This window comes from Carassius carassius, chromosome 36, assembly GCF_963082965.1.
Source record: "Carassius carassius chromosome 36, fCarCar2.1, whole genome shotgun sequence".
Taxonomy (NCBI): Eukaryota; Metazoa; Chordata; class Actinopteri; order Cypriniformes; family Cyprinidae; genus Carassius; species Carassius carassius.
Genome location: NC_081790.1, coordinates 21,844,952 through 21,872,070, shown reverse-complemented (window position 1 = coordinate 21,872,070; position 27,119 = coordinate 21,844,952). Strand labels below are relative to the sequence as shown.

The following is a 27,119-nucleotide window of genomic DNA, read 5'->3' as shown; positions in this document are numbered from 1 at the left end:
GTGTGCAACATTTTTATACAAGAACATGACCTTTACAACTTCACAAACATAATTATTTTGTCACTTTGTACAGTAAGCAACTGGTTGTACAACAACAACAGTAACAACAGTAATAATAAAATATTTGTTTGTGCTTAAGGTAGAATAGATAAAAGAACTTACAAACAATATAATATTTTTCATGGAATGAAACATATACATTTATAAAAAAAAATAAAAAATTATGCATTTAGCAGACACTTTTATCCAAAGCGACTTACAGTGCATTCAGGCTACAATTTTTTCACAATCATGTGTTCCCGGGGAATCGAACCCCTAACCTTGTGCTTGCTAGCACAATGTTCTACCAGTTGAGCTACAGGAACACTACAATTATTATTACACAACATTTATACAAGTAAATACAATTTCAGAAATGTGCAGTCAAAACTCAGTAACATTATTCTTTTCTCACTTACTGCTTTGTCCATACTGTGTTAAATACTTCATTTACTTACACATAAGGCATGACATGTTGATTAATACAGTACACACAACAAAGAACCCTAATTGCTTCATATAATTAAAATGAATTCGCAAACAATTATTTAAAAATAAAAAAATAATCAAATTACCACTAGTAGATGGCTGCAGAGAAGTACTTATAGGGTATTTCCACTCCCTAATATATATATTTTTGTATTCATTAAATTATATTTAAACATTATGAATGACAGTAATAATTTTTTTTAAATATTGCTTTTATAACTGATTGTTATTCAGTATTTTCATGCATTATTTTGGATTGTTGTGTTTGCTTGTGTTAAGTTTTTGAGAATGTACTCTTTTAAAGTATGTAAAATGTATTATTATTATTATTAAAAAAAATATTTAAAAAATAAATAAATAAATAAAAAACACACACACACGGTCAAATTTTACTGATTACTATTTTGTGGACATTTGGTTCCCATAATGTAGGTAATACCAGGTACACATACACATTTTCTGAGTATTTCAATCATCTATGTATATTAACATCAAAATATTTTTCAGTTATCTATCTAACAGTGTAGACACCTTATCGAATTGTATGCAGATGTAAATCTTTACAATAGCACAAAAGCCTGTACTATTGAAAAGGTTCAAGATCGTATAGATAATAATATTCAAAACTCACAACTTTCAATCAAGTTTTTGTCTACTAAAAGTTCTGGTTACTCTTTACTATGTATACTGTATTTACTATAAAAATAACAGCAAATTATGCATAATTACATAGAACTATCACTAAACCAAATCCTGATTCTGACTGCAACCCTATAGTAATATAGTACAGTAATGATATTCAGTTCCTAATTGTACAATTACACTGTAAGAGGGACAACATAAAACAAAACATTTATTTTAAGCTGAAAAAAATTACATTAGGTGCTAAGTAACACAACAATTATTTTACAATTCTTAAAGCCTGATTTTTATTCCTGTCAAAAAATTAAATATGGCTCTACCCTGACTAAGGTATACAGCCACATAAGCTGTCTAATATGTCTTTCTCCATTGCCCATGACATACACTGTATTAGTAAATATGTAGACACATACAGATATAGGGGGCTTTGTGTGAGTGAACATGTCAGTGACATCAGCCGTGGGCATGTAAGCATACATTTGTAAGGTTTTTTGTAATGTCAGATTTTCCAGTCATGTATTTGTCATAAACAAGTATATTGCTCTGGTTATTATATAAAACAAAACTGAGAAAAATAAGCACCTGTCAGTTCAGTGTCAGGTAAATTTACAATGTTTGCCCAATAGACTAATCAATATTTCTTTAAACCGTACCAACAAAACAGTAATGGAAATTTGACTACACCCATGAATGTGATGTCAAAAGCTATATTCCTGAAATTAAGATACAGATATTTTGTTATTATTTCGTTAAGATTTACAAACTCAACATTTAAATATTGTGTTCAACTATGAGAATAACTTGGCACCTTCCTTGCAAATAGTGACATGTTAAATACACCATCATTATTGTGCCACCCAGTCTGTGGTGCACCTTATATACATATGAACCTTTATAGATAAAAATTCAGCTGTAACCTTAAAACAGTTTTCAAGTGGACTAGTTAACAGGGGAAGGTTGAAGTGCTGGGTTTGGAGAGAGCTACATGTCTCTCTCACTTTTTTCATTTCAACAAGAACAGCTGGTTATAGCACAGACAGCAATGTGCACCTGTTGTCACGCATCAGAAGGTTATATTTCCTCTCTCTGGAGGAGTGCTCAGAGATATTGAAGACCCTTTCAGTGAGCCAAAGCTTTTAGTGAGCCAAAGCTCTTAATGGGATGTAACAAGTCTTGTCTAGTACGAGATGACCCTCTGACTCTCTTTAAGATATGTAATGCACATTTTACAATTTTTTTTATTTTTTACAAATCCAGAATCTATTTTTAAGTTGAGGCATTTTTTGATAAATTATTAATGAACTATCCACACAGGTTTTAGCTTGAAAACTGAAACATGATGACTGAAACATGAACACTGTCCAGAGGTAGTAATTCAGAGGTAGACTGTTTAGCCTTTCAAACTCTGTGATAGATTTCTTGCACAAATTTTCTTCATTGTCCAGAAACAGAAGTTAATTCAGTTTCATTAGTTTTGACTCGGTCAATAAAAGTGTAAGCATATGTCAACAGAAAATATTAAATACTGTGTAAATATAGGCAAATGTTCTTGGATCAAGGATTACAAAATCTAAAAACCATGTTTCTTCACAGACAAAAGCGGCCTCAAACAGAAAGATCTCTAGTGCTTTAAAATGACGTACAGGGACTATCAACGTTAAGGTTTAAAATGTTCAAAAGTTGGATGTCACAGTTTTATTACAATGTTTGTGGTACCTGCAGTTAAACAGTCAGCACCCATTTCTGTTTCGCAAGCTGGTGAGGACTCTCGTTGTATTGTGATCTTCATGTCAACTCGTGGCCATATGTGGCTGCTGTAGTTATATCCCTTGTTTTTCTTTGTGGAAGGTAGTTGAGAAGTTCTCCAGCACAGGATCTCCTGAAATGCGCATCTAAACTCAGGACTCCTGCAGTAGATCAAGGGGTTGAAGGCGGAGTTGGCGTAGCCGATCCAGTTCAAGATCCTGAATGGCAACATGATGTTGTGCATTTTCCAGATGGCTGCCACCACATTAAGTACAAAAAATGGGAGCCAGCAGAGGGTGAAAGTTCCCATGATGATTCCTAAAGTCTTCAGAGCTTTGTGGTCCTTCATGCAGAACTTGGTCTTCCGGTTCTTTACCTCGTTTCCCACCTGGGTGCTGAAGCTCTGTGTGCGTATGTGCCCTTCTATGCGGTCGATTTTCTGAAGCTGTCTACGGGCCTCCTGGAAGACCCGGCTGTACACAAACGCCATAATGACCAGCGGGATGTAGAAGGAGATAATGGAGGAGGTCACGGCATAGGCGGTGTTAGTGGTGAAGTCACAGCAGGTCGGGTTCTCCGAGCAGCTCAGTGCCTCAGGTTCATCTGACACCCACCACTCCATGTGGATGGGCAGGAAAGAGATGAGGGCGGCCACTGCCCACACCCCTAGAAGCACCCCACAGGCCTTCCGCTTCGTAAGCATTGACTGATAGCGCAAAGGCCACATAATTGCCATGTACCGTTCCAGGGCAATCACGCACAACGTCTCGATGCTAGCGGTCACACACAATACATCTGTAGCCGTCCAAAACTCACAGAAGAATTTTCCGAAGTGCCACTTGTTGAGGAGAATGTAGCATGCACCAAATGGCACTACCATGAGTCCCATGACCAGATCTGCGCAGGCTAAGGAGCTGATGAAGTAGTTGGTGACCGTCTGCAAACGCTGGAATTTTACAATAGCACTGATGACCAGCACATTGCCAAAGACAATGCCTACAATCAGGATCACCATTAAGATGCTAATTAAGACCACCTCTCCTTCGCTGTACTGCAAGCCAGGCAAGGACACTGGATAGGAATTGTTTAGCCTTGCTGAAATGTTCAAGTGCAGGGAGGTGTTCTCCATGCTCAGTGTATGCTTTCCCTCCATGAACTTTGTCCTGAGAAAGGAAAATCATCATAACATTTGATGAGAGCAATATTAGACTTAAAAGAAGTACTCTTTATTGAGCACATGTGAACAGAAAATACATACAATGTCAATCAGAAAGCAAAGTATGAGAATTACCATGATTAATATCATGGATGTTATTTATTGTCATGAGAATGACAAACAAATAAAAAACAAAAACATAAAAATGAAAAATTGTATAGTTAATCTACTTACTAAAATCAGAAAAGTGTTTTAGAGTACTCCAACTTAATTCCACTCTTCATGGACTCCCATAAAATCCTCTCAGAAAGTGTTCTGGTCTCACACAGTTCTCTCACATTGTTTCACCTCTTAATATGAACAGTGTTTATTTAACATGCTCACAGCACTCTCAGCTAAACACACTGACTAAATGTGCTACCAGTTGGGCTCTTTTAGCAGCCAGTGATGACATCACAGTTCATCAGCAGCCAATTGGAGAACAGTTTCTTTACACTGCAGAGCACTCTGCTGTTGCAAATGAAAATGCCACTACTTTTTACAAGCAAAGACGGAATGTGATGTCACTTTCAGAATTCATTTTTACTTAAATTCTGAGAAATATACAATGAAAATTAAAAGTAAAAAGGCCTCATGATGATATATATTTCAGCCTCTGGCTTTACTATAATTTATTATGTATGTCTTTTGTAACCAAACTGCAGCAGCATGACACTTTGAAAAGATGCTTAAGTGATCAAGAATATTGTAATTTACAAATGAGATTTCTTTGATTTCTCAGTCCTCGTTTTCTTTAAAGATTTATTTTAATTTTCTTTTCTTAAATTACCTATCAAGTCAAGTCAAGTCACCTTTATTTATATAGCGCTTTAAACAAAATACATTGCGTCAAAGCAACTGAACAACATTCATTAGGAAAACAGTGTGCCAATAATGCAAAATGATTGTTAAAGGCAGTTCATCATTGAATTCAGTGATGTCATCTCTGTTCAGTTAAATAGTGTCTGTGCATTTATTTGCAATCAAGTCAACGTTATCACTGTAGATGAAGTGACCCCAACTAAGCAAGCCAGAGGCGACAGCGGCAAGGAACCGAAACTCCATCGTTGACAGAATGGAGAAAAAAACCTTGGGAGAAACCAGGCTCAGTTGGGGGGCCAGTTCTCCTCTGACTAGACGAAACCAGTAGTTCAATTCCAGGCAGCAGCAAAGTCAGATTGTGCAGAAGAATCATCTGTTTCCTGTGGTCTTGTCCTGGTGGTGCTCTGAGACAAGGTCTTTACAGGCGATCTGTATCTGGGGCTCTAGTTGTCCTGGTCTCCGCTGTCTTTCAGGGCAGTAGATGTCCTTTCTAGGTGCTGATCCACCATCTGGTCTGGATACGTACTGGATCCGGGTGACTGCAGTGACCCTCTGATCTGGATACAGACTGGATCTAGTGGCTACGGTGACCTCGGAATAAGAGAGAAACAGACAGATATTAGCGTAGATGCCATTCTTCTAATGATGTAGCAAGTACATAGGGTGTTATGAGAAGTGTTTCCGGTTCCGGTTAACCTAATTAATGCAGCCTAAAAATCCTTTAACGGATTTGGATATTAAAAGCATATTAGTATGTTATGTGTAAGCCAGGTTAAAGAGATGGGTCTTTAATCTAGATTTAAACTGCAAGAGTGTGTCTGCCTCCCGAACAATGTTAGGTAGGTTATTCCAGAGATTAGGCACCAAATAGGAAAAGGATCTGCCGCCCGCAGTTGATTTTGATATTCTAGGTATTATCAAATTGCCTGAGTTTTGAGAACGTAGCGGAAGTAGAGGATTATAATGTAAAATGAGCTCATTCAAATACTGAGGTGCAAAAACCATTCAGGGCTTTATAAGTATTAAGCAATATTTTAAAATCTATACGATGTTTGATAGGGAGCCAGTGCAGTGTTGACAGGACCGGGCTAATATGGTCATACTTCCTGTGTCTAGTAAGAACTCTTGCTGCTGCATTTTGGACAAGCTGTAGTGTAAGCATGCAGAACAACCACCCAATAAAGCATTACAATAATCTAACCTTGAGGTCATAAATGCATGGATTAACATTTCTGCATTTGACATTGAGAGCGTAGGCCGTAATTTAGATATATTTTTGAGATGGAAAAATGCAGTTTTACAAATGCTAGAAACGTGGCTTTCTAAGGAAAGATTGCGATCAAATAGCACACTTAGGTTCCTAACTGATGACGAAGAATTGACAGAGCAACCATCAAGTCTTAGACAGTGTTCTAGGTTATTACAAGCAGAGTTTTTAGGTCCTATAATTAACACCTCTGTTTTTTCAGAATTTAGCAGTAAGAAATTACTCGTCATCCAGTTTTTTATATCGACTATGCATTCCATTAGTTTTTCAAATTGGTGTGTTTCACTGGGCCGCGAAGAAATATAGAGCTGAGTATCATCAGCATAACAGTGAAAGCTAACACCATGTTTCCTGATGATATCTCCCAAGGGTAACATATAAAGCGTGAAGAGTAGGGGCCCTAGTACTGAGCCTTGAGGTACTCCATACTGCACTTGTGATCGATATGATACATCTTCATTCACTGCTACGAACTGATGGCGGTCATAGAAGAAAGATTTAAACCATGCTAATGCACTTCCATTGATGCCAACAAAGTGTTCAAGTCTATGCAAAAGAATGTTGTGGTCAATTGTGTCAAATGCAGCACTAAGATCCAATAAAACTAATAGAGGATACACCCACGATCAGATGATAAAAGCAGATCATTTGTAACTCTAAGGAGAGCAGTCTCAGTACTATGATACGGTCTAAATCCTGACTGGAAATCCTCACATAAACCATTTTTCTCTAAGAAGGACCTGTTCTAGTATCTTGGACAGAAAAGGGAGATTGGTCTATAATTAACTAGTTCTTTGGGGTCAAGTTGTGGTTTTTTGATGAGAGGCTTACTAACAGCCAGTTTGAAGGTTTTGGGGACATATCCTTATGACAATGAGGAATTAATAATAGTCAGGAGAGGATCTATGACTTCTGGAAGCACCTCTTTTAGGAGCTTAGATGGTATAGGGTCTAACATACATGTTGTTGGTTTAGATGATTTAACAAGTTTATACAATTCTTCCTCTCCTATAGTAGAGAATGAGTGGAACTGTTCCTCGGGGGGCCTATAGTGCACTGTCTGATGTGATACTGTAGCTGACGGCTGAATGGTTGCAATTTTATCTCTAATAGTATCGATTTTAGAAGTAAAGTAGTTCATAAAGTCATTACTGCTGTGGTGTTGGGAAATGTCAACACTTGTTGAGGCTTTATTTTTCATTAATTTAGCCACTGTATTGAATAAATACCTGTGGTTATGTTTGTTTTCTTCTAAAAGAGAAGAAAAGTAATCGGATCTAGCAGTTTTTAATGCTTTTCTGTAGGATAGGTTACTTTCCCGCCAAGCAATACGAAATACCTCTAGTTTTGTTTTCCTCCAGCTGCACTCCATTCAGGTCTCTTTAGGGTGCGAGTATGCTCAGTATACCATGGTGTCAAACTGTTTTCCTTAACCTTCCTTAAGCGTAAAGGAGCAACTGTATTTAAAGTGCTAGAAAAGAGAGAGTCCATAGTTTCTGTTACATCATCAAGTTGTTCTGAGGTTTTGGATATGCTAAGGAATTTGGATACATCAGGAAGATAACTTAAAAAGCTGTCTTTTGTGGTAGAAGTGATGGTTCTTCCATACTTGTAACAAGAAGTAGAATTTACAATTTTGGCTATATGAAGTTTGCACAGAACTAAATAATGATCTGAGATATCATCACTTGGCTGAATAATTTCAACACTATCAACATCAATTCCATGTGACAGTATTAAATCTAGAGTATGATTTCGATAATGAGTAGGTCCTGAAACGTGTTGTCTAACCCCAATAGAGTTCAGAATGTCTATAAATGCTGATCCCAATGCATCTTTTTCATTATCAACATGGATATTAAAATCACCAACTATAAAAACTTTATCTGCAGCCAGAACTAACTCGGATGTAAAATCACCAAACTCTTTAATAAAGTCTGTATGGTGCCCTGGTGGCCTGTATACAGTAGCCAGTACAAACATAACAGGGGATTTATCATTAACATTTGTTTCTCTGGATAATGTTATATGAAGCACCATTACTTCTAACGAGTTATACTTGAAGCCTGCCCTCTGAGAAATCCTGAAAACGTTGTTATAAATTGAAGCAACACCTCCCCCTTTGCCTTTTAGACGCGGCTCATGTTTATAACAGTAATCTTGGGGGGTGGACTCATTTAAAATAATGTAATCATCAGGTTTTAGCCAGGTTTCTGTCAAACAGAGAACATCTATATTATGATCAGTGATCATATTATTTACAAAAAGTGTTTTCGTAGAAAGGGATCTGATATTCAAGATAGCAGCTAGCAGACGGTCGTTTTAGCCAGTCTGTCTGCTTCATGACCTGGGCCCCAGTTAGTCAAGTATAAACTCTAAGACTATTTGCCATATTTCTAGAGAATGTGGGGTGAAGCTAAGACACAAGGAAAGGAAAACTTGCCCTTGGGGGAAATCCCCGCTGCCATTATGAAGAGTTGTCCCCTTTGTGAAGTGGACAAGGGATGTTTATGTGGACAGATCCTCGACAAAAGTTCCCTCTAATTTCTTTTTTTTTTCTTTTTTTTTTTTTGCTCAGGAAAACTTTTCGCTGTTGGGCAGAAATATAGGCCACCTGAGCAAAAACATTCTTTATACCAGACCTGTACAGCACATACACACAAAAAAGTGTGCAATTTTTAACTTTAATATGCTATTTATATTTGATTTGTCCCATAGTGTCCCTTGCGAAGTGTGCTTAATTGTATTAAAAGTGTACTTTTTTTGTACATCAAATCTTAAAGGTATATGCACTTGCAGATAATATAATATAATTTAAATTAGAGGTTACTTAAGTGTACTTGAAAATAATACACTTAAATGATAATATCTTAACATATTTAAGTTCACTTTTTAAAAATGCAATTTATAATAATGTCTAATTAAGTATTACTTATGCATTTTCCATAACTGTGATTTTATTTTGTTTTAAATAAGAACACTTATTTTGATATATATTTATCAATATACTAAAGCACATGCAAAATAATTGAATTTATTTCAACTTAAGTTTGTTCTCCAAAAAAATAAAATAAATAATAATACTAATTATCAACAACTCCTGTGCTATGAGATGAGATTAATGAAAGTTTTGTATTTTTATGTAATAGTACTCTACTTGACATCTGTGTACAGAATACTTTCAATATCATAGTTGTTTTAAGTCTCTTAAACACACATTTTATTGCATTAATTGCAAGCAAATCTTTAACAAATCTTAGCTAAATTAATTTGCATTGACTTTAATTAGACTAGGCTACACTGCACTGTAAAAAAATAATTTAATTTCAGATAGGTGGCTGAGTCAAGAATGAGTCTTTGGTCTACCCTTGTGAAAAAGAAGTGTGCTTAACTGTATTAAAAGTTTACTTTTTGTGTACTTCTAATCTTAAAAGTATACTCTTTAAGTGATCAAGAATATTGTAATTTACAAATGAGATTTCTTTGATTTCTCAGTCCTCGTTTTCTTTAAAGATTTATTTAAATTTTCTTTTCTTAAATTACCTATCAAGTCTAGTCAAGTCACCTTCATTTATATAGCGCTTTAAACAAAATACATTGCGTCAAAGCAACTGAACAACATTCATTAGGAAAACAGTGTGTAAATAATGCAAAATGATTGTTAAAGGCAGTTCATCATTGAATTCAGTGATGTCATCTCTGTTCAGTTAAATAGTGTCTGTGCATTTATTTGCAATCAAGTCAACGATATCACTGTAGATGAAGTGACCCCAACTAAGTAAGCCAGAGGCGACAGCGGCAAGGAACCGAAACTCCATCGTTGACAGAATGGAGAAAAAGAAACCAGGCTCAGTTGGGGGGCCAGTTCTCCTCTGACTAGACGAAACCAGTAGTTCAATTCCAGGCAGCAGCAAAGTCAGATTGTGCAGAAGAATCATCTGTTTCCTGTGGTCTTGTCCTGGTGGTGCTCTGAGACAAGGTCTTTACAGGGGATCTGTATCTGGGGCTCTAGTTGTCCTGGTCTCGGCTGTCTTTCAGGGCAGTAGAGGTCCTTTCTAGGTGCTGAAAAAGAAGTGTGCTTAACTGTATTAAAAGTTTACTTTTTGTGTACTTCTAATCTTAAAAGTATACTCTTTAAAAGTACATTTGCAGATAATATGATATAATTTAAATTAAAGGCCACTTAAGTGTACTTAAAGAGATTACACTTCAATGGCATAAGGTTTTAACAAACTTAAGTGCACTTTATAAAAAAAATGCACTTTCTGATAATTTCTAATTAAGTATTACTCAAACATACATTTTACATTATTATGATTTTATTGTGTTTTAAATAAGTACCCAATTAAAACTTAAGTATTAAGTAAGTTAATTAATAAAAATATTTTTTTTATACAGTATACTCCAATAAAACTTGAATTTTCATCACCAGCTCCTTGTCAGGGATTGTAAGAGGCAAAGACTCAAGTACAGGCAGATGAGGATTCTTTATTTATAAATTATCAAAATAAACAAAAACACAACTGAAAAAAAACAGAATAGCATTCATGCTTACAACTAGAACATAGACAACTAGACTGAACACAGGAAAGCCAGACATCAAAGACATGAACCAGTACATACGTGAGACAAACGAGTCCAGAACAGAAAACACAGGAAGCTTATAAAGGAAAGGCAATCAGGTATACAACAGGGAAAAATTTAATCAAGGAATAAGGTAACGGACGAACAGGTGAGTAGAGTTGAGGGGAAATGGAGTCCAGAGGAAAGGGAGAAACACAGGTGGAGCAACTAAACAATAATGAGGTAACAAGGTGGGCGGGGTCAGAAAAAGACAGGAGAGAGCACATGGCACCAAACAAACACAACACTCACAGAAGACAGTGACAGAACGACAGAAGACTGTGACACTCCTGCTCTATGATTTCTACAAATGTAATTTTATACATAATATTTGACATACAGTGTCATTTATGAGAGTAGTTTACTGTATTTGTATGTAATAGTACCATAATTTACATCTGTGTACAGAATATTTTTTATATCATGTTGTTACACACATTTAAGTGCATTAATTGCAAGCAAAAATTTAACAAATCTAAACCAAATTAATTTGCAGTCAAATAGCCTACATTTGGTTTCTAATATAGGCTAAACTGCATTGTAAAAATGACTTTTAGTTTGGTGAATGAATCTAATCATAGTCTTTGGACTAACCACATAATGAATTAGAACAACTTGAACTTGAATTGAAATGGACAGCTTGAGAGGGCTTTCACACTGGCAGTTTAGTGTGGAACGGGGCACGGTTCGCATGAAAGTTGCTAATATGAACGCTGTCATCGGACCCTGGTGCGCACTGGGGTACCGAACCCGAGACTACCTGGAGAAGGTGGTCTGAGTTTGGTTGCTTCCGAGCTGAGGCACGGTTTTGCGTGAATGTGCAAGCAATACGGACTTGGGTGAGCACTTGTTCAGGAAGTAAAGTATCCCACACATGCGTAACACTGTCGATATCATTGTTTCCTCAACACACGAGAGAGCCGAGGTTGATTCCTAGCACTACTAAGTCAAAATTAAATTACAATTTAATAATTAAATTGATTTATTATGCTGTGCATAATAGCACCAAAATAACAAAAAAATTACAACTATGCTCAATTGCTGTTACATTCATTGACTTTCAGTTTCCTTATTTGGTCATTTTCCTATCCTATATATATCCTCTTCCTCATGCGCCTTTATTCACACACCAGCAGCCCGTAACAGAATCATGGACCAAAAAGTTTATTTAGTGGCGTTTTTCTTTCTTTTTGTTTTGTTTTCCTCCCTCTCCCAGAATGGCATTACCAGCAGTCCAACTCCTGTGCCTGGAGCAACTGGACTGTTCGCTGAAGAACCATACTAGGGACCTTGTAGATCTTACCAACTTCCCCGACCGATCAGTCTCTAACTTCTTTTACACCGGCCTGAGCGAGCGGTGTAAGGCACGCTTGCCAGCGAACGGTCCCAGAACTGCTCCATCAAGGGCTCCTCACCCACCGGCACAGTCTCCGTCTGTCGGCCCCCTGGTTTCATCGGCTCCTCCTCCACCATGGCTCCTCCAGCCATCAACTTCCCTGTGGGTCATCATCCTGGCTGGTCTCTGGAGCACCATCTGGCTCTTCCTGCTCCGGGCTCCTCCCTGGCTCCTCCCTCCTACTCCATCCTGGGTCCTCTCCATTGCCTGTCCCTTGCCTGCCACACGTCTGCCTCCAGAACCCCCACCCTCCCTCCGCTGGTATTCCTCTTGTGGTGCGAGGACGCACCGTTCTTGGAGGGGGCTAACCGTTACATTCATTGACTTTCACTTTCCTTATTTGGTCATTTTCCTGTTCTTGTTTGGTTGATTTGATTAATCCCCACCTTTCTCCATTTCCCTGATTACCTCCCATGTGCCTAAATACCCTGTCTGTTTAGTTCCTCCTCATCCGTGATTAAGTTAAGTTTATGTATTATGTTGGATGTGCCCTTTTTCCTCCGCGATCATTAAAAGAAACCCTTTGTATATTATCTTCCTTGTGCGCCTTTATTCACACACCAGCAGCATCCCGTAACAATCGCATTGTGTTCTCCATGCATTTTCCGTGTGAGTTCGCAATGATGTAAGGTGATTGCAAATGCACCTGGGTTCGGTACAACTATTGAGTGTGAAAGCAGACCAACGTTGTGGGCGGCGCCGGGAACAATCGCACTCTGGCTCGGACCGCAGCAAACGAGCCCATTGTAAAGCCCTCTTAAACAATAAGAAACCATGCAGTGTCTCTTTTGTTTAATGCGCATGTGGCTGTCACAAGTCATTTAGGCTCATCACCCACATGGGCACTCCCTCACTCAAGTCAAGTCACCTTTATTTATATAGCGCTTTGAACAAAAAACATTGCGTCAAAGCAACTGAACAACATTCATTAGGAAAACAGTGTCAATAATGCAAAATGACGGCAGTTCAAGGAACCAAAACCATCGGTGACAGAATGGAGAAAAAAACCTTGGGAGAAACCAGGCTCAGTTGGGGGACCAGTTCTCCTCTGACCAGACGAAACCAGCAGTTCAATTCCAGGCTGCAGCAAAGTCAGATTGTGCAGAAGAATCATCAGTTTCCTGTTGTCTTGTCCTGGTGGTCGTCTGAGGCAAGGTCTTGGAAGAGCACTTCACCTGGTGACGTGGCCCAAGTGACAATGATGGCGCCTGTGTTTGGCGATGCGTCTGTCACTGATATTACTTGTGTCAACCCTATCAACCACCAGCTATGTCTCTGCAATCATACGATACGATCGGGCCGCGTTGTTCCGCATTAAGGCACATATGCAGGACTTGTGTATTACCTGGGACAGATATTATGAGTTTTTCCCTCCAAAACTGGAGTGCCAAGCGCCATCATCGGAATACCTGCTGCTTACTCGGCGCCGTGGCAGGAGAAGGAAGCGGGGATCCAGGGCTGGGGTTCAAGTCTGGAGGAGAAAGTGGCGATCCCGTGGATTTTCTCCCGGGCCGAACAGATCCAGAGCCCCCAGGAGTGAGCGGTGCCTGAGGCCGGTTCCGGTCTGCGAGTCAGATCGGGACGCGATCTGTGCATCGTCACCTGTGTGGTGCACCTCTGACCGGATCTTCCCCACCCGTCCCGCTTGCCATCGTGCACGCCGTCAGCGTGCCCTGTGCCCGGTTACCTGTCGGACGGATCATGCCATCCAGCCTGCCCCAGGACAGCCCTTGTCATGCACGCGCACTACCAGGATTACACTTATCAACGCGCGCTCCATTGCGAACAAGGCTTTTACTTTGAATGACCATTTCACTAATGAGAACTTGGATTTTATGTTTATTACGGAGACTTGGCAGCGGGAGAACGAACACTTTCATCTTAAAGAACTATGCCCCCCGGACTGCTCCGTGTTTGGGACTCCTCGGCTCGCGCGACGTGGAGGCGGTCTTGCGCTGGTCTTTCGGGACTCTTTCTGCTGCAGCTTGACGGACACAGCTTCGTTCGACTCATTTGAGATGCAGATGTGTAAGGTTGGGAAAACACACTCCTATTACTGTGTTTTAGTTTACCGACCACCTGGTCCTGCACGCACATTTCTTGATGATTTCACTGAGTTTTTAACGTCTATCATAAAACTAGATCGCGTTTTAGTCCTTGGGGACTTTAATTTGCATATTGATGATCCCACTTGTTTGAATGCAGCTGAATTGTTGACTACCATGGACTCGTTTAATTTTGTACAGCACGTTTCTGCCCCCACCCATAAAACAGGTCACACATTAGATTTGGTCTTCTCTTGTGGCCTAACCATTGATAAACTGAGTGTGGAGGATTTTCAAATTAGTGACCATTGTTGTATATCTTTTAATTTGTCACTTATCACGATGCCTACTGTCTGCAATGTTGTAACACAAAAACGCATCATTAGTGAGACAACACTTAGTGATTTCTCTGCCTCCTTTGACTCTCACTCCTTTGTTGATTGTGATGATGTTGATTCATTTGTGCAAAGTTTCAACAACCACTGTCTGTCGATTTTGGATATGGTAGCGCCTGTTAAAAACATTTCAGGGTCACATAAAAAAGCCCTCCCATGGATGAAAGATAACATTTGTAGTTTTAGGAGAAAATGTCGTAAGACTGAGCGTCTGTGGAAAGCAACTAAATTGGAGGTACACAGACTCCATTTAAAAGATTTGATACTGGATCTGAATGAACTGATAAAGCAGGCTCGCTCGGCTTATTTTTCCAATCTTATTTCAGGTAATAAGAAAAAACCAGAGGTGGAAAGTAACGAATTACATTTACTCGCGTTACTGTAATTGAGTAGCTTTTTTGTGTACTAATACTTTTTAAAGTAATTTTTTAAATCTGTAATTTTACTTTTACTTAAGTATATTTTGTTTGAAGTATTGTACTTCGCTACATTTTAAAACACATTAATTACTGAGTAAAAAAAATAAAAATAAAAAAAATAAATCGCTCCCTGGAAACTACGGCAGTAAATAATGGGCTGGAGGGCAAAGGCGCTAAAATCACAAGAAAGATGCAGATGGACAAAACAGGCGTTAGTGGTGCAGACACCGCTGAAAAGTTTGAAGTTGAAATTCTGAAGTTGAACTTGAAGGAAATGAAGTGAACCCCTGGCCATATGTATGCTCTATTATGCAGTGTAAGCTGTACTTGCTTAGGAAGACCAAACTAGCAGCTTATAAAATCTCGACAAGACATCAACCCTTCGCAAGAATGTAGAGGTTAGCTAAATAATTGCATCGTTGCATTGGTGGTTAAAATGAAGCTTTGACATTTTAGCAAGAGGTTTTGCACAAATTAGCCAAAAAGATAGTGGTGAGGAGTTTGCTATTTTTGTTTTAATGATGTGCGCGCGCATTTATAGTGCGTTCTTTCACTGTGTGATTCAGTCTCCTAAAATGCATTTAGAATGATCACAAAATTTAAGATATAGGGGCAGAAAATTCACATGCTGCGTTGCAACGTGATCTCATGAGAATACGTGTCTATTTTTACGTTAAATGTGGTTCTACCACACGTACATTTACTTACGTTTTCATGCACATAAAAACGTACAACTTAGACGTATATTAAATCAAAATCACACAAAGAATGCCATCTTTTCCTCCAAAAATCATCATGAATATATACATATATATATAACAGTTCAGTAAACAAGTTAATTAAGAGACTTGCGTTTTAGACACCATATTGCCTTTTTTAGCTCTATTTCTACAACAGAAAATAATTCCAAACACAACCGTTTAAATGATTCGGTTCAATCGCAATGACTCAAATTATTAATAGTGACTTGCTGACACATACTGGCCATTTTAATTTCACATGTAAAGTATCTTTTGATTTTTTTTAAATAATTAATTTCTTATCATTTCAAATGAGTATTCAACATTTTATGTCTTGTATATCAAAACATTATTCATGCATTTGTAACTGCAGGTTAAACGCATTCTTGTCCTGCACTAAACAGTGTAATACATCTAAATGCCACTTCCAATGAATCTTCTGCATTAAAAGATGAGTTTGTTGATACTGATTTGCCTGGTAACAGCCCAAATGTTTTATTATTCTAAATAACTGATTCCTTTAATTAAAAACAACTAGTTTGAGATTAATATATGGAAGGCATTTTCTGCCAAATTTAAATAAATAAATGAAATGATTAAAATTAAAACCAGATTAACGATTTCATTACAGAAAACTGTACGCAAAATATGTGAAAAAATTGAGAATGAAATTAAATGATTTCATTTTCACGGTGACATACCTGTCAAATTGAAAAATAAAATGCAATTGGTGATTTCACATTTCATTTTCAATAGAGTCTCGAGGCAAGACTGCCAATATTAAAATGCAAAGCCAAACGTGAAAAAGAAACTACACATACAGTTTTAACAAAGCTCTTTATTAACGCTCACGCAATAATAGTGACACAATTCAAATTTAAATGTAAATTTTACTTGTCATTTTAATTCCTCTTTTATTTCACTGTTTTCATTTTCATTTTCAAAGACAACCTGCATGCAAATTATATGTTAATGAGTGGGTGTGGCTCAATTACGTTGTTACGTGGAGGAGCTATAATGGCGGTTATGGCCAGTATAGCAGCAGAATTAAACCAGCTAGCAAACATTTCGGATGATAATGACTTCATTTTGCTACGAGTTGAATCTATCTTGGATAGGGGTGCTCCGATCACGATCAGCCGATCGTTAATGCGCATCTCGTCAGTAAAGCCGGTTCTCTAATCAGCGGTTAATTCCATCAGGTGCGTGATTTCACATAGAGCAGCTGTTACTACACAGAGCCATTGTTAACTGAGAAGATGCGCAAATCCACGTTCATTTTCAGCGTTTATAGGCGCATCTTCTTAGTTAACAACGGCTCTGTGTAGTAACTGCTCTATGTGAAATCACGCACCTGATGGAATTAACCGCTGATTAGAGGACCGGCTTTACTGATGAGATGCGCATTAACGATCAGCCGATCGTGATCGGAGCACCCGTAATCTTGGATACACTTGGACATTTTGCAGCCGTCACAAACTCAGCAGACAGCAGATTTTCCGGGGAGTCTCGTGGAGGCTCAGGCCGAGGAACTGCAGTGGGTCGAGGGTTTGACGCATGCTGGTCAGGCTGGTTGTTTCTTCCACGTTCTAATGCTGCAGCAGCTTCCCGCAAAAGCTCACTAACAGATTCGCCATGTCTCGATTACAATATATTTACATTTTAATGTCGTTTCACACATTGCTTCAACCACCATTCAACTCATGCACACGAGACTTCGACGATTGTCTCTAGCGCGGTTACTTGAATAAGCCACACCCACTCATTAACATATAATTTGCATGCAGGTTGTCTTTGAAAATGAAAACGAAAATAAAAGAGGAATTAAAATGACAAGTAAAATTTACATTTAAATTTGAATTGTGTCACTATTATTGCGTGAGCGTTAATAAAGAGCTTTGTAAAAACTGTATGTGTAGTTTTTTTTTCACGTTTGCTTTTCATTTTAATATTGGCAGTCTTGCCTCGAGACTGTATTGAAAATGAAATGTGAAATCAGCAATTGCATTTTATTTTTCAATTTGCCAGGTATGTCACCGTGAAAATGAAATCATTTAATTTCATTCTCAATTTTGTCACATATTTTGCGTACAGTTTTCTGTAATGAAATAGTTAATCTGGTTTTAATTTTAATCATTTCATTTATTTATTTAAATTTGGCAGAAAATGCCTTCCATATTAATAGACCTATCCCAGGGGTGTCAAACTCAGTTCCTGGAGGGCCGTAGCCCTGCAGAGTTTAGTTCTAACCCTGCTCCAGCACACATATCATGTAGTTTTCAAATAAACCTAAATGATTAGATTAGCTGGATCAGGTGTGTTTAATTAGGGTTATATCTAAACTGTGCAGGACTGTGGCCCTCTAGGAACTGAGTTTGACAACCTTGGCCTGTCCCATTTTTGACTCCCTCCCACTGTTAAAACGTAACTAAGTAATTTTTACTCTGAGTAAATTTTAAATGAGCTACTTTTTACTTTTACTTGAGTAGATTTTTAGACTGGTACTTTTACTTGTACTTAAGTAAAATTTCATTAATGTAATGGTACTTTTACTTGAGTAGAATATTTTTGTACTCTTTCCACCTCTGGAAAAAACCTAAGGTCTTGTTTGACACCATCGAAAATCTAACTGCACCTTCAGCTCCTCTTGTGCCTGTGTACACTCATGAGGACTGTAAAAACTTTTTGTCGTTTTTTGTGAACAAAGTACAAGACATTAGGGCCAGTGTTAAAGTTCCCATAATCACTGTGTGTTCTACTGAATTTTCAATGGTGTTGTCTTGGTCGTCCTTCACTCCTGTCAGCCTACAGGAGGTGAAGACCTTAATAGGAAATATGAAACTGTCTTCAAGCCCTGCTGATATTGTCCCAACACCCCTATTGTTGAAAATGTTTGATTTTGTTGGCCCCTGTATGGTAAAAATAATTAACCTGTCACTTGCATCTGGCTCAGTCCCCAACTACTTCAAACACGCTGTGGTAAACCCGATCCTTAAAAAGCTGAATCTTGACCCCTCAGAACCTCATAACTATAGGCCCATATCAAAACTTCCATTTATTTCAAAAATTTTGGAAAAAGTGGTGGCAAGCCAGCTGACCTCCTTTATGGAGCAGCACAACTTGTTTGATATTTTTCAATCTGGTTTTAGAAAATTGCACTCCACTGAAACAGCTCTTATTAAAGTCTCTAGTGATGTGATGATGGCAGCGGACACTGGCCGCTACACTGTACTTGTACTTCTCGATTTGACTTCCGCTTTTGACACGGTAGATCACAGTATACTGATCAAACGGCTTCACAATGAGATGGGACTATCTGGATCTGTCCTCCAGTGGTTCTCTTCCTATATTCATGACAGAACCTTTAATGTTGCTATAAACAATGTACAGTCAGATGTGACCAATTTGACCTGCGGAGTGGCACAAGGGTCAGTTTTGGGCCCTATTTTGTTTTTACTGTACATTTTGCCACTTGGTCATATTATGGGTTGTTTTAAGGATGTTTCGTAAACATCTCTATGCCGACAATGTCCAGTTGTACTGTTCTTTCAATGATGCTGAGTTCCATCGTTTATCACTGTTTTTAGAGTGTGTGTCCTCCATCAAAGATTGGCTGGCCTCTAACTTTCTGCAGATAAATGCAAGTAAAACTGAAACACTGATCTTTGCTCCAGACCACAAGATCCCGCTGATCAAACAGCACCTTGGCTCTCTTGGCTCCTCTGTTAAATCCAGCCTCAGAAACCTGGGGGTTGTGTTTGACCAGGCCATGTCTTTGGAGATACACTCAAAACAGCTTGTCTGAAACTGCTTTTATCACCTTAGGAATATCTCTAAAATACGCAAAATGTTGTCAAAGAAGGATCTGGAAATTATTATTCATGCTTTTATATCAACTAGACTTGATTATTGCAACTCTGTTTTTACCTTCTTGAATAAGTCAGCCTTGAACAAACTGCAAATGGTTCAAAATTCTGCTGCTAGACTTCTAACTGGTGCCCCCAGAAGGTCTCATATCACTCCCGTTTTATTAGCTCTCCATTGGCTCCCTGTAAAATTCAGGATTGATTTTAAGATTTTAGTGTTGACTTATAGGGCATTAAACAGTCAGGCCCCACCATACATCAAGGACCTTTTGACCCCGTACTCCTCAAGCCGCACTCTTCGGTCCTCTGGCCAGAACCTGCTTATAAGACCCGAGGGGACCTGTCTTTTCAGTCTGTTGCCCCCAGACAGTGGAATGCCCTGCCCCTGTCTCTACGTCTGGCTTTGAAGATTTGAAAAAGATTTGAAGACTTGTTTATTTAAGAAAGCTTTTGGTTGATGGGTTTTTTCAGTAGTGTTACTTTGATTTGACTTATGTATATACATTTTTATTGTTTTGTTCTACTTTTCTTGTGTACAGCACTTTGTGATTTTATCTGTGAAAAGTGCTTTAGAAATAAACTTTACTTACTTACTTACTTTACAGGGGATCTGTATCTGGGGCTCTAGATGTCCTGGTCTCCGCTGTCTTCAGGGCAGTAGAGGTCCTTTCTAGGTGCAGATCCACCATCTGGTCTGGATATGTACTGGATCTGGTGGCTACGGTGACCTCGGAATAAGAGAGAAACAGACTAATATTAGCGTAGATGCCATTCTTCTAATGATGTAGCAAGTACATCGGGTGTCATGGGAAGTGTTCCCGGTTCTAGTTTACCTAATTAATGCAGCCTAAAAATCTTTTAACTGATTTGGATATTAGAAGCATATTAGTGTGTTATGTGTAAGCCAGGTTAAAGAGATTGGTCTTTAATCTAGATTTATACTGCAAGATTGTGTCTGCGTCCCGATCAATGTTAGGTAGGTTTATCCAGAGTTTAGGCGCCACACAGGAAAAGGATCTGCCGCCTGCAGTTGATTTTGATATTCTAGGTATTATCAAATTACCTGAGTTTTGAGAACGTAGCGGACGTAGAGGATAATAATGTAAAAGGAGCTCACTCAAATACTGAGATGCTAAACCATTTAGGGTTTTATAAGTAATAAGCAATATTTTAAAATCTATATGATGTTTGATAGGGAGCCAATGCAGTGTTGACAGGACCGGGCTAATATGGTCATACTTCCTGGTTCTAGTAAGAACTCTTGCTGCTGCATTTTGGACTAGCTGTAGTTTGTTTACGAAGCGTGCAGCACAACCACCCAATAAAGCATTACAATAATCTAACCTTGAGGTCATAAATGCATGGATTAACATTTCTGCATTTGATATTGAGAGCATTGGCCATAATTTAGATATATTTTTGAGATGGACAAATGCAGTTTTACAAATGCTAGAAACGTGGCTTTCTAAGGAAAGATTGCGATCAAATAGCACACCTAGGTTCCTAACTGATGACGAAGAATTGACAGAGCAGCCATCAAGTCTTAGACAGTGTTCTAGGTTATTACATGCAGAGTTTTTAGGTCCTATAGTTAACACCTCTGTTTGTTTTTCAGTTTTTTTATATCGACTATGCATTCCATTAGTTTTAAATTGGTGTGTTTCACCGGGCCGCGAAGAAATATAGAGCTGAGTATCATCAGCATAACAGTGCAAGCTAACACCATGTTTCCTGATGATATCTCCCAAGGGTAACATATACAGCGTGGAGAGTAGCAGCCCTAGTACTGAGCCTTGGGGTACTCCATACTGCACTTATGATCGATATGATACCTCGATATGATGTGTTCTACAGGTGCCCTTTTATGATGTTCTAGTATCAAGATTCGGGAGGAGCGCATCAGAAATTTAGCCTAATCAACACAGGTGGACCACAATCTAGTAATCAATACCATAGTATTAATATTGCTGAATTACCTCTATCCATTGATGGTTTATCAGCATTCGGTTCGCTCTGTCTGTCATCTTATCACAGACCCAATTTTCCTTCCAACGAAGAGATCTGTACCGGGGATTTTTTCAGATCTGCCACATTTGGCCGGACCCATGATCACTCCTACCTCGCCAAACACGGCTGCCGAGCACCATTAAGCGTAATCACGACAGCTGCTCTTCTCGCCAAGCCAGTTGTGGCAAATAGACCGTGCAAAGTACCAAGCTCGCCTCGCTCAATACCATGCTCAAGACTGGGCTCTCCTCAAGCGCTGGATCGCAGCAGCTTCAGGCTTTCAACCAGCCTGGGCCGCACCCCTTTTCTTAACGCAGCAAGTCTCTCTCGATTCCAGCCGTGGCTCAGCCTTTTCATTGCGGCTTTTCCGCCTGCAGCGCAGTTTGAGGCTGCCTCCACTAGCGGGACAGACCACGTGTTGTAAATCAATACATTTTTCAGGTGAAGACGCTAATGCAGGTTTTGTGGCTAAAGTTTATTAAATGACGTTATGAGGTAATTCTGTCGGATGACGATGACAAGTCATCCACACTGAAGTGTCTGAAGATATTAAATTTGCCTTACTGTGCATGTTTAAACCTAACTGAGATGATATAGACATAAATTGGATGCAATTATTCTGGCAGGACCAATTTAGGGACATATTTCACCATTTACTTGCGAGATCAGTCAGAATTTATCTAAAACACAACTTCCATCGTGTTTTGCCGCAGGACATCAAGTGTGAGTACAATGCGAAAACAGTACTCCCAATTTATCCGCTCTGAAGACCGTTTAAAAAGGCCAGAAGGCTAAAATGAGTGGAAAACATGCTTTTCCAGCAGGAACGTACTAATGCGGACAAGGCTTGAGGAATTGTCAAACCAGGCAACCAATTCTAAGCTGGCAACACAGTAGGCTACCCAGGCATTTTTTATTTTTAGCTTGCCCCATCAATTGTTACTAACCCTTATACTTTTCCCACAGCCAACAACTACAGCAGCCGAAGCAAGCTCCGCAGGCGGCTCAAGCAGCTATCTCTCCTCCTCTCTTGCTCCCATTTACTTCTTTATGTTCCGCCACACCCTAACCATCCTCAAGACCTATTAGCGTTCAGACCAATTCCTTATCAAAGAAGCTCACCGAACCCTCATAAGCCAACCCCTCTAACCCCAGCCCAACCCTGTTCACTCAAAACCATGATCTACCATAGCCAACCCTCTTTAACATCCCCATATCCATTGTAATGAGGTTCTGACTAATGTAGAGGAAGGAGACCAGGGTCCGCGTACGGGGCTCGTGAGAGACTTTATTTAAACACTAATCAAACAAAACCCCCCGGCGCTGACGTCCATAAAGAAGCTCGAAGGGGGAAAACCTCGTGGAGGCTTGGGGGACCTCGCGCACAGCAAATAAGAGGGGTTCTAGCCAACGGTCCCAATTTTTCGTGTCTTCCTGTACGAACTTCCGGATCATGGTTTTTAATGTGCGATTAAACCGTTCGACCAGTCAGTCCGTTTGCGGGTGATAGATGCTGGTATGCACCGCTTTAATGCCCAACAATCCGTACAATACGTTTAACGTGTGTGACATAAACGCGGTGCCCTAGTCCATGAGAATCTCCTTTGGGATTCCCACGCGGGAGATTAAACGAAACAGGGCGTCCGCCACACTCTTCGCTGAGATGTTGCGGAACACCACTGCTTCAGGATATCTTGTCGCGTAATCCACTAAGACCAACGCGAAACGGTGTCCCCGTGCCGATCGTTCTAACGGCCCGATGAGGTCCATACCAATTCACTCGACGGGGACCTGCACTAGAAGAATAGGGCGCAAAGGCGCTTTTGGGGTGGCAGGTGGGTTTACCAACTGACATCCCCGACAAGACGCGCACCACCTGCGCACGTTCTCGTGAATGCCCGGACAAAAGAATGGGGTCATTAGACGATTTCGTGTTGCCGTTACTCCTAAGTGCCCTGCCATAGGATTACAGTGTGCCGTCTGGAAAAGCATTTCCCGACGGCTCCGCGGTACTAAAAGTTGAGTTGTATCCTCCTTTGTCTCAGCGTCGTGGGTCACTCGATACAACCTGTTTTTGATAATGGCAAAATACGGGTGGGATAGCGGACGCTCATGTCCACAAAGTGGCCCGGATCCCCGCAACGCAGGCTCCATCCCCATCCTCCAGCGGGGCGCGGCCCTCGGTGGCCCCACCCAATGGGACCTAGGGAGAGTGATAGATTTCGGAACAGGGGGGGAGGGGGAGACAGGGGGAGAGAGAGAGAGAGAGAGAGAGAGAGACAGCAGGGAGGGTCTAGCCGACCCCGGAGCACGCCGCCAGCTGATCCTCTGCCAGTTGGATGGCCAGATCCAGCGACGCCGGGCAGTGGCACTGGACCCACTGGGCGGTCTTCTTCGGAAGGCGGGAGATGAACTGTTCCAGTACCACCGTGTTGATGATGGACTCGGCGTCGCTGCCTCCGGCCAACAGCCATTTGCGGCACAAGTCCCGGAGCTTGGGTCGGCCCGCTTCGGCCAGTTCTGGCGACCGGAAGCGCTGCCGATGTTGTTCTGGGCTGAGGCCGACCCTCTGGAGGATGGCTCTTCTCAGGTCGGCATAGACCAGGAGGTTCGGGACAGGCAGTTGTTGGGCCGCCTTCTGGGCCTCCCCCGACAGCAGAGGGATCACCCGGATGGGCCAGCTGTCCATCGGCCACCCACATGCGTCCGCCGTCCGCTCAAAGAGGTCTAGGAATGCCTCAGGGTCGTCGGTGGGCCCCGTCTTTGTGAGCGGCATGTGGGGGGCGGGGGCACTGGGGGAGGCTGTTCCCATCCGACCCTCCCGGTCCAGCAATCTCCGGAACAGCTCGCGGTCCTCCTGCTGGACCTGCATCATGGCCTTGAATCGGTGTTCATGGTCGGCCCGCAGATCCAGCAGGGCCTGGTGCTGTTCTTGATGTAGGCACGCGAGCGATGTGATGATGTCCGCAAATGGCGACGTCGATGGTCCTGACAGAGTCTGCATGGCGGAGCGCTCTCCTTCACCAGTGTGATGAGGTTCTGACTAATGTAGAGGAAGGAGACCAGGGTCAGCGTACGGGGCTCATGAGAGACTTTATTTAAACACTAATCAAACAAAACAAACAAACGCGGCAGGTGCGCGCACTTCACAAAACTCTTATCTGCTTCGGTACTGCAGTCTTCCATCCTTGACAGCTCACCAGCATCACACACTCACGAGTCCTCGTCGCTCTCGTCCTTCGCCAGCTGTCGCGCTGTTTAAATACTGGTTCCCCACGCCAATCACTGCAACGAGATCCAGGTGTTAATTGTCTCTCACCTGAACCACTTACCGCCGCTCGTCTCTTCATTCGCTCTCCCGTTGCAGACTTCGTTAAACCACACATCCCCCGCCACATCCATCTATAACAGCCAATCCTCACTCCAGCCATCCCAGCAGTGCCTGCTTACTGACACACACACATATCAGAAATCACACAGCTCACACATCCAGGAGAAAATAAACTTGTCAACGCTGCCCCACGACTTTTATTAAATACAGTTTAAATACTGAATCGCTACATTATATTTTACAGCGACAAGAGGATACAATCGCTGTTTTTAAGTAACCTCACTCTAAAAAGATAAACGCACAGACGTGAATACACGCAACTTCCATTTCCCTTTCTCTCTCTCTCTCTCTCTCTCTCTCTCTCTCTCTCTCGTTCTCTCTCGAATAGACAATATTTCAGAAAATGGTTTAGCAATTTCTAATTATTGGGGGGATTAGTCTACGGCAGTTATCGCCCTGATCAGACATATGCTGTGGCACTATCATGCAGTCTGTGGCACTATCATGCAGTCTGTAATATGACGTTAGCAAATATTAGTGATTTCTTTCAAAGATTTCTTTGAGTAACATGACCGTTAATATGAACTCATAATTGAATGTAACATAAAACAAATGATTACTTTTCGTTAAAATCTTTTTTTATGCCTAAAAAGCTTACATTTATGTGTCTTTTTGTTCGCTGTAGCAGCCATATTGCTGAGATAATTCATACCCCTTCATTTGAAGTGTGGTCCCGAAAAGTCTTCATTTGAAGGGCTATCTGGTCCTTCCCCTTATCCCCACTCCTCTAACCAAAAGAGAATCGAGACACACCTACCCCTTCACGTGAATGCGCAAAATGGAGGGGTAGGGGAAAGGGGAAGGGCTAAGGGGAAGAATTGGGATTGGGCCTTACCCATTCGATTGTTTGTGCTCCAGTCTCAACCTCCCGTCAAATACTGTCTAAAGTCTCTCCGCTATCCTCACATCTTTTCCCCCTGTCTGGTGAGGCTTACCCATTCTATGTTCTGAGTTGATACCCCATAGGATGCAGCGAGAGCCTCCCAGCACAGCTTTTTTTTCCTCTCCCCGTCTGACGAGGCTTACCCGTCTGACGCGTGTGCTCCCGTCAGTACAAACATATGGCCCCAATTTACCTAACTGTGGGACTGATGGACCTCATTCACCCAGTATACGTCTCAGAACTCAACACGTATCTACTACTCATTGGAAAGGACCTGCTTAATCGCTTAGAGCCCTTAATAGACTTTAAACACCTAAAGATATGGATGCCAGTCCGTGAGCCTCTGCCCACCTGGTCAGTAGACTCCAACGAGTCGCAGAGTCTAGACACTGACACCACCACCAACTCACAGAGCCAGGGCCAATCTCGACTCCAAGCAGCAAGAACCTGGACCCTTTCCTCTGCTCACTGCAGGTGCTTGACTCAGACTCAGGCCCCCTTACAATCATGACTACCATAAATGTCCATGATACATCAATGTCTGACGCAGCACTAGCCATGTGGGCGGAGAACTCGGCTATTCATTAAGCTATTAAGCTTTTCAGAATGTTGAAGCAGAGACATCAAAACCTACCACACGCCTCAAGGCACAGCCACTTCCCTCTTAGCCCCTGATTGACAACCATGGCTACCTCCAAGATCATCTGTGCTGTGGAGATACGATTGGAAAAACAGACACCTAAGTCACTACTTCCTCATTGTCCCCAACCTACCTCATGACATCTACATTGGAGCAGACATCATGGTCTGGCTCAATGCTTTTGTGGACACTGTGAACGACATCATATGGGCTCCCCCGTCGCACCAACTGACCACTGCATTCAATCTCAAGAACCTTCAATCTGGTCAAACAATGCCAGATGCATGTGCAATGAACAATGAGCAAGAAGCAAGAATACCTTCATACAGCAAGAGTGTCAGTTTCCTCCTCAACATGCGACCTGGCCAAACTCTCAACAGTAAGCTAGGCTTCTTCCAACCCTCCAGGACCTGCCTAAAACTAAGACTGACTTTGGAAGCCACACCTCTCATCTCCCGACAAGCCCAAATGCGCCACCCACATTTGTTTGACAGTACAAGATTTCAATAGCATT

At 40.8% G+C, this 27,119-nt stretch overlaps 2 protein-coding genes across 2 annotated transcripts in view; one reads left to right on the top strand and one right to left on the bottom strand.

Moving 5' to 3' along the window:
- sgcd (sarcoglycan, delta (dystrophin-associated glycoprotein)) overlaps positions 1 to 27,119 on the top strand; it is a 1,159,024-nt gene that overhangs the window by 913,610 nt on the left and 218,295 nt on the right. The window lies entirely within an intron of this gene.
- On the bottom strand, positions 2,843 to 4,475 carry adrb2b (adrenoceptor beta 2, surface b). Its single transcript, XM_059526667.1, has 2 exons — positions 4,307 to 4,475; positions 2,843 to 4,079 (listed from the first exon to the last, which is right to left on the bottom strand). The coding sequence occupies exon 2, from the start codon at positions 4,067 to 4,069 to the stop codon at positions 2,858 to 2,860; it is 1,212 nt and encodes a 403-aa protein (XP_059382650.1). The 5' UTR covers positions 4,070 to 4,079; positions 4,307 to 4,475; the 3' UTR covers positions 2,843 to 2,857.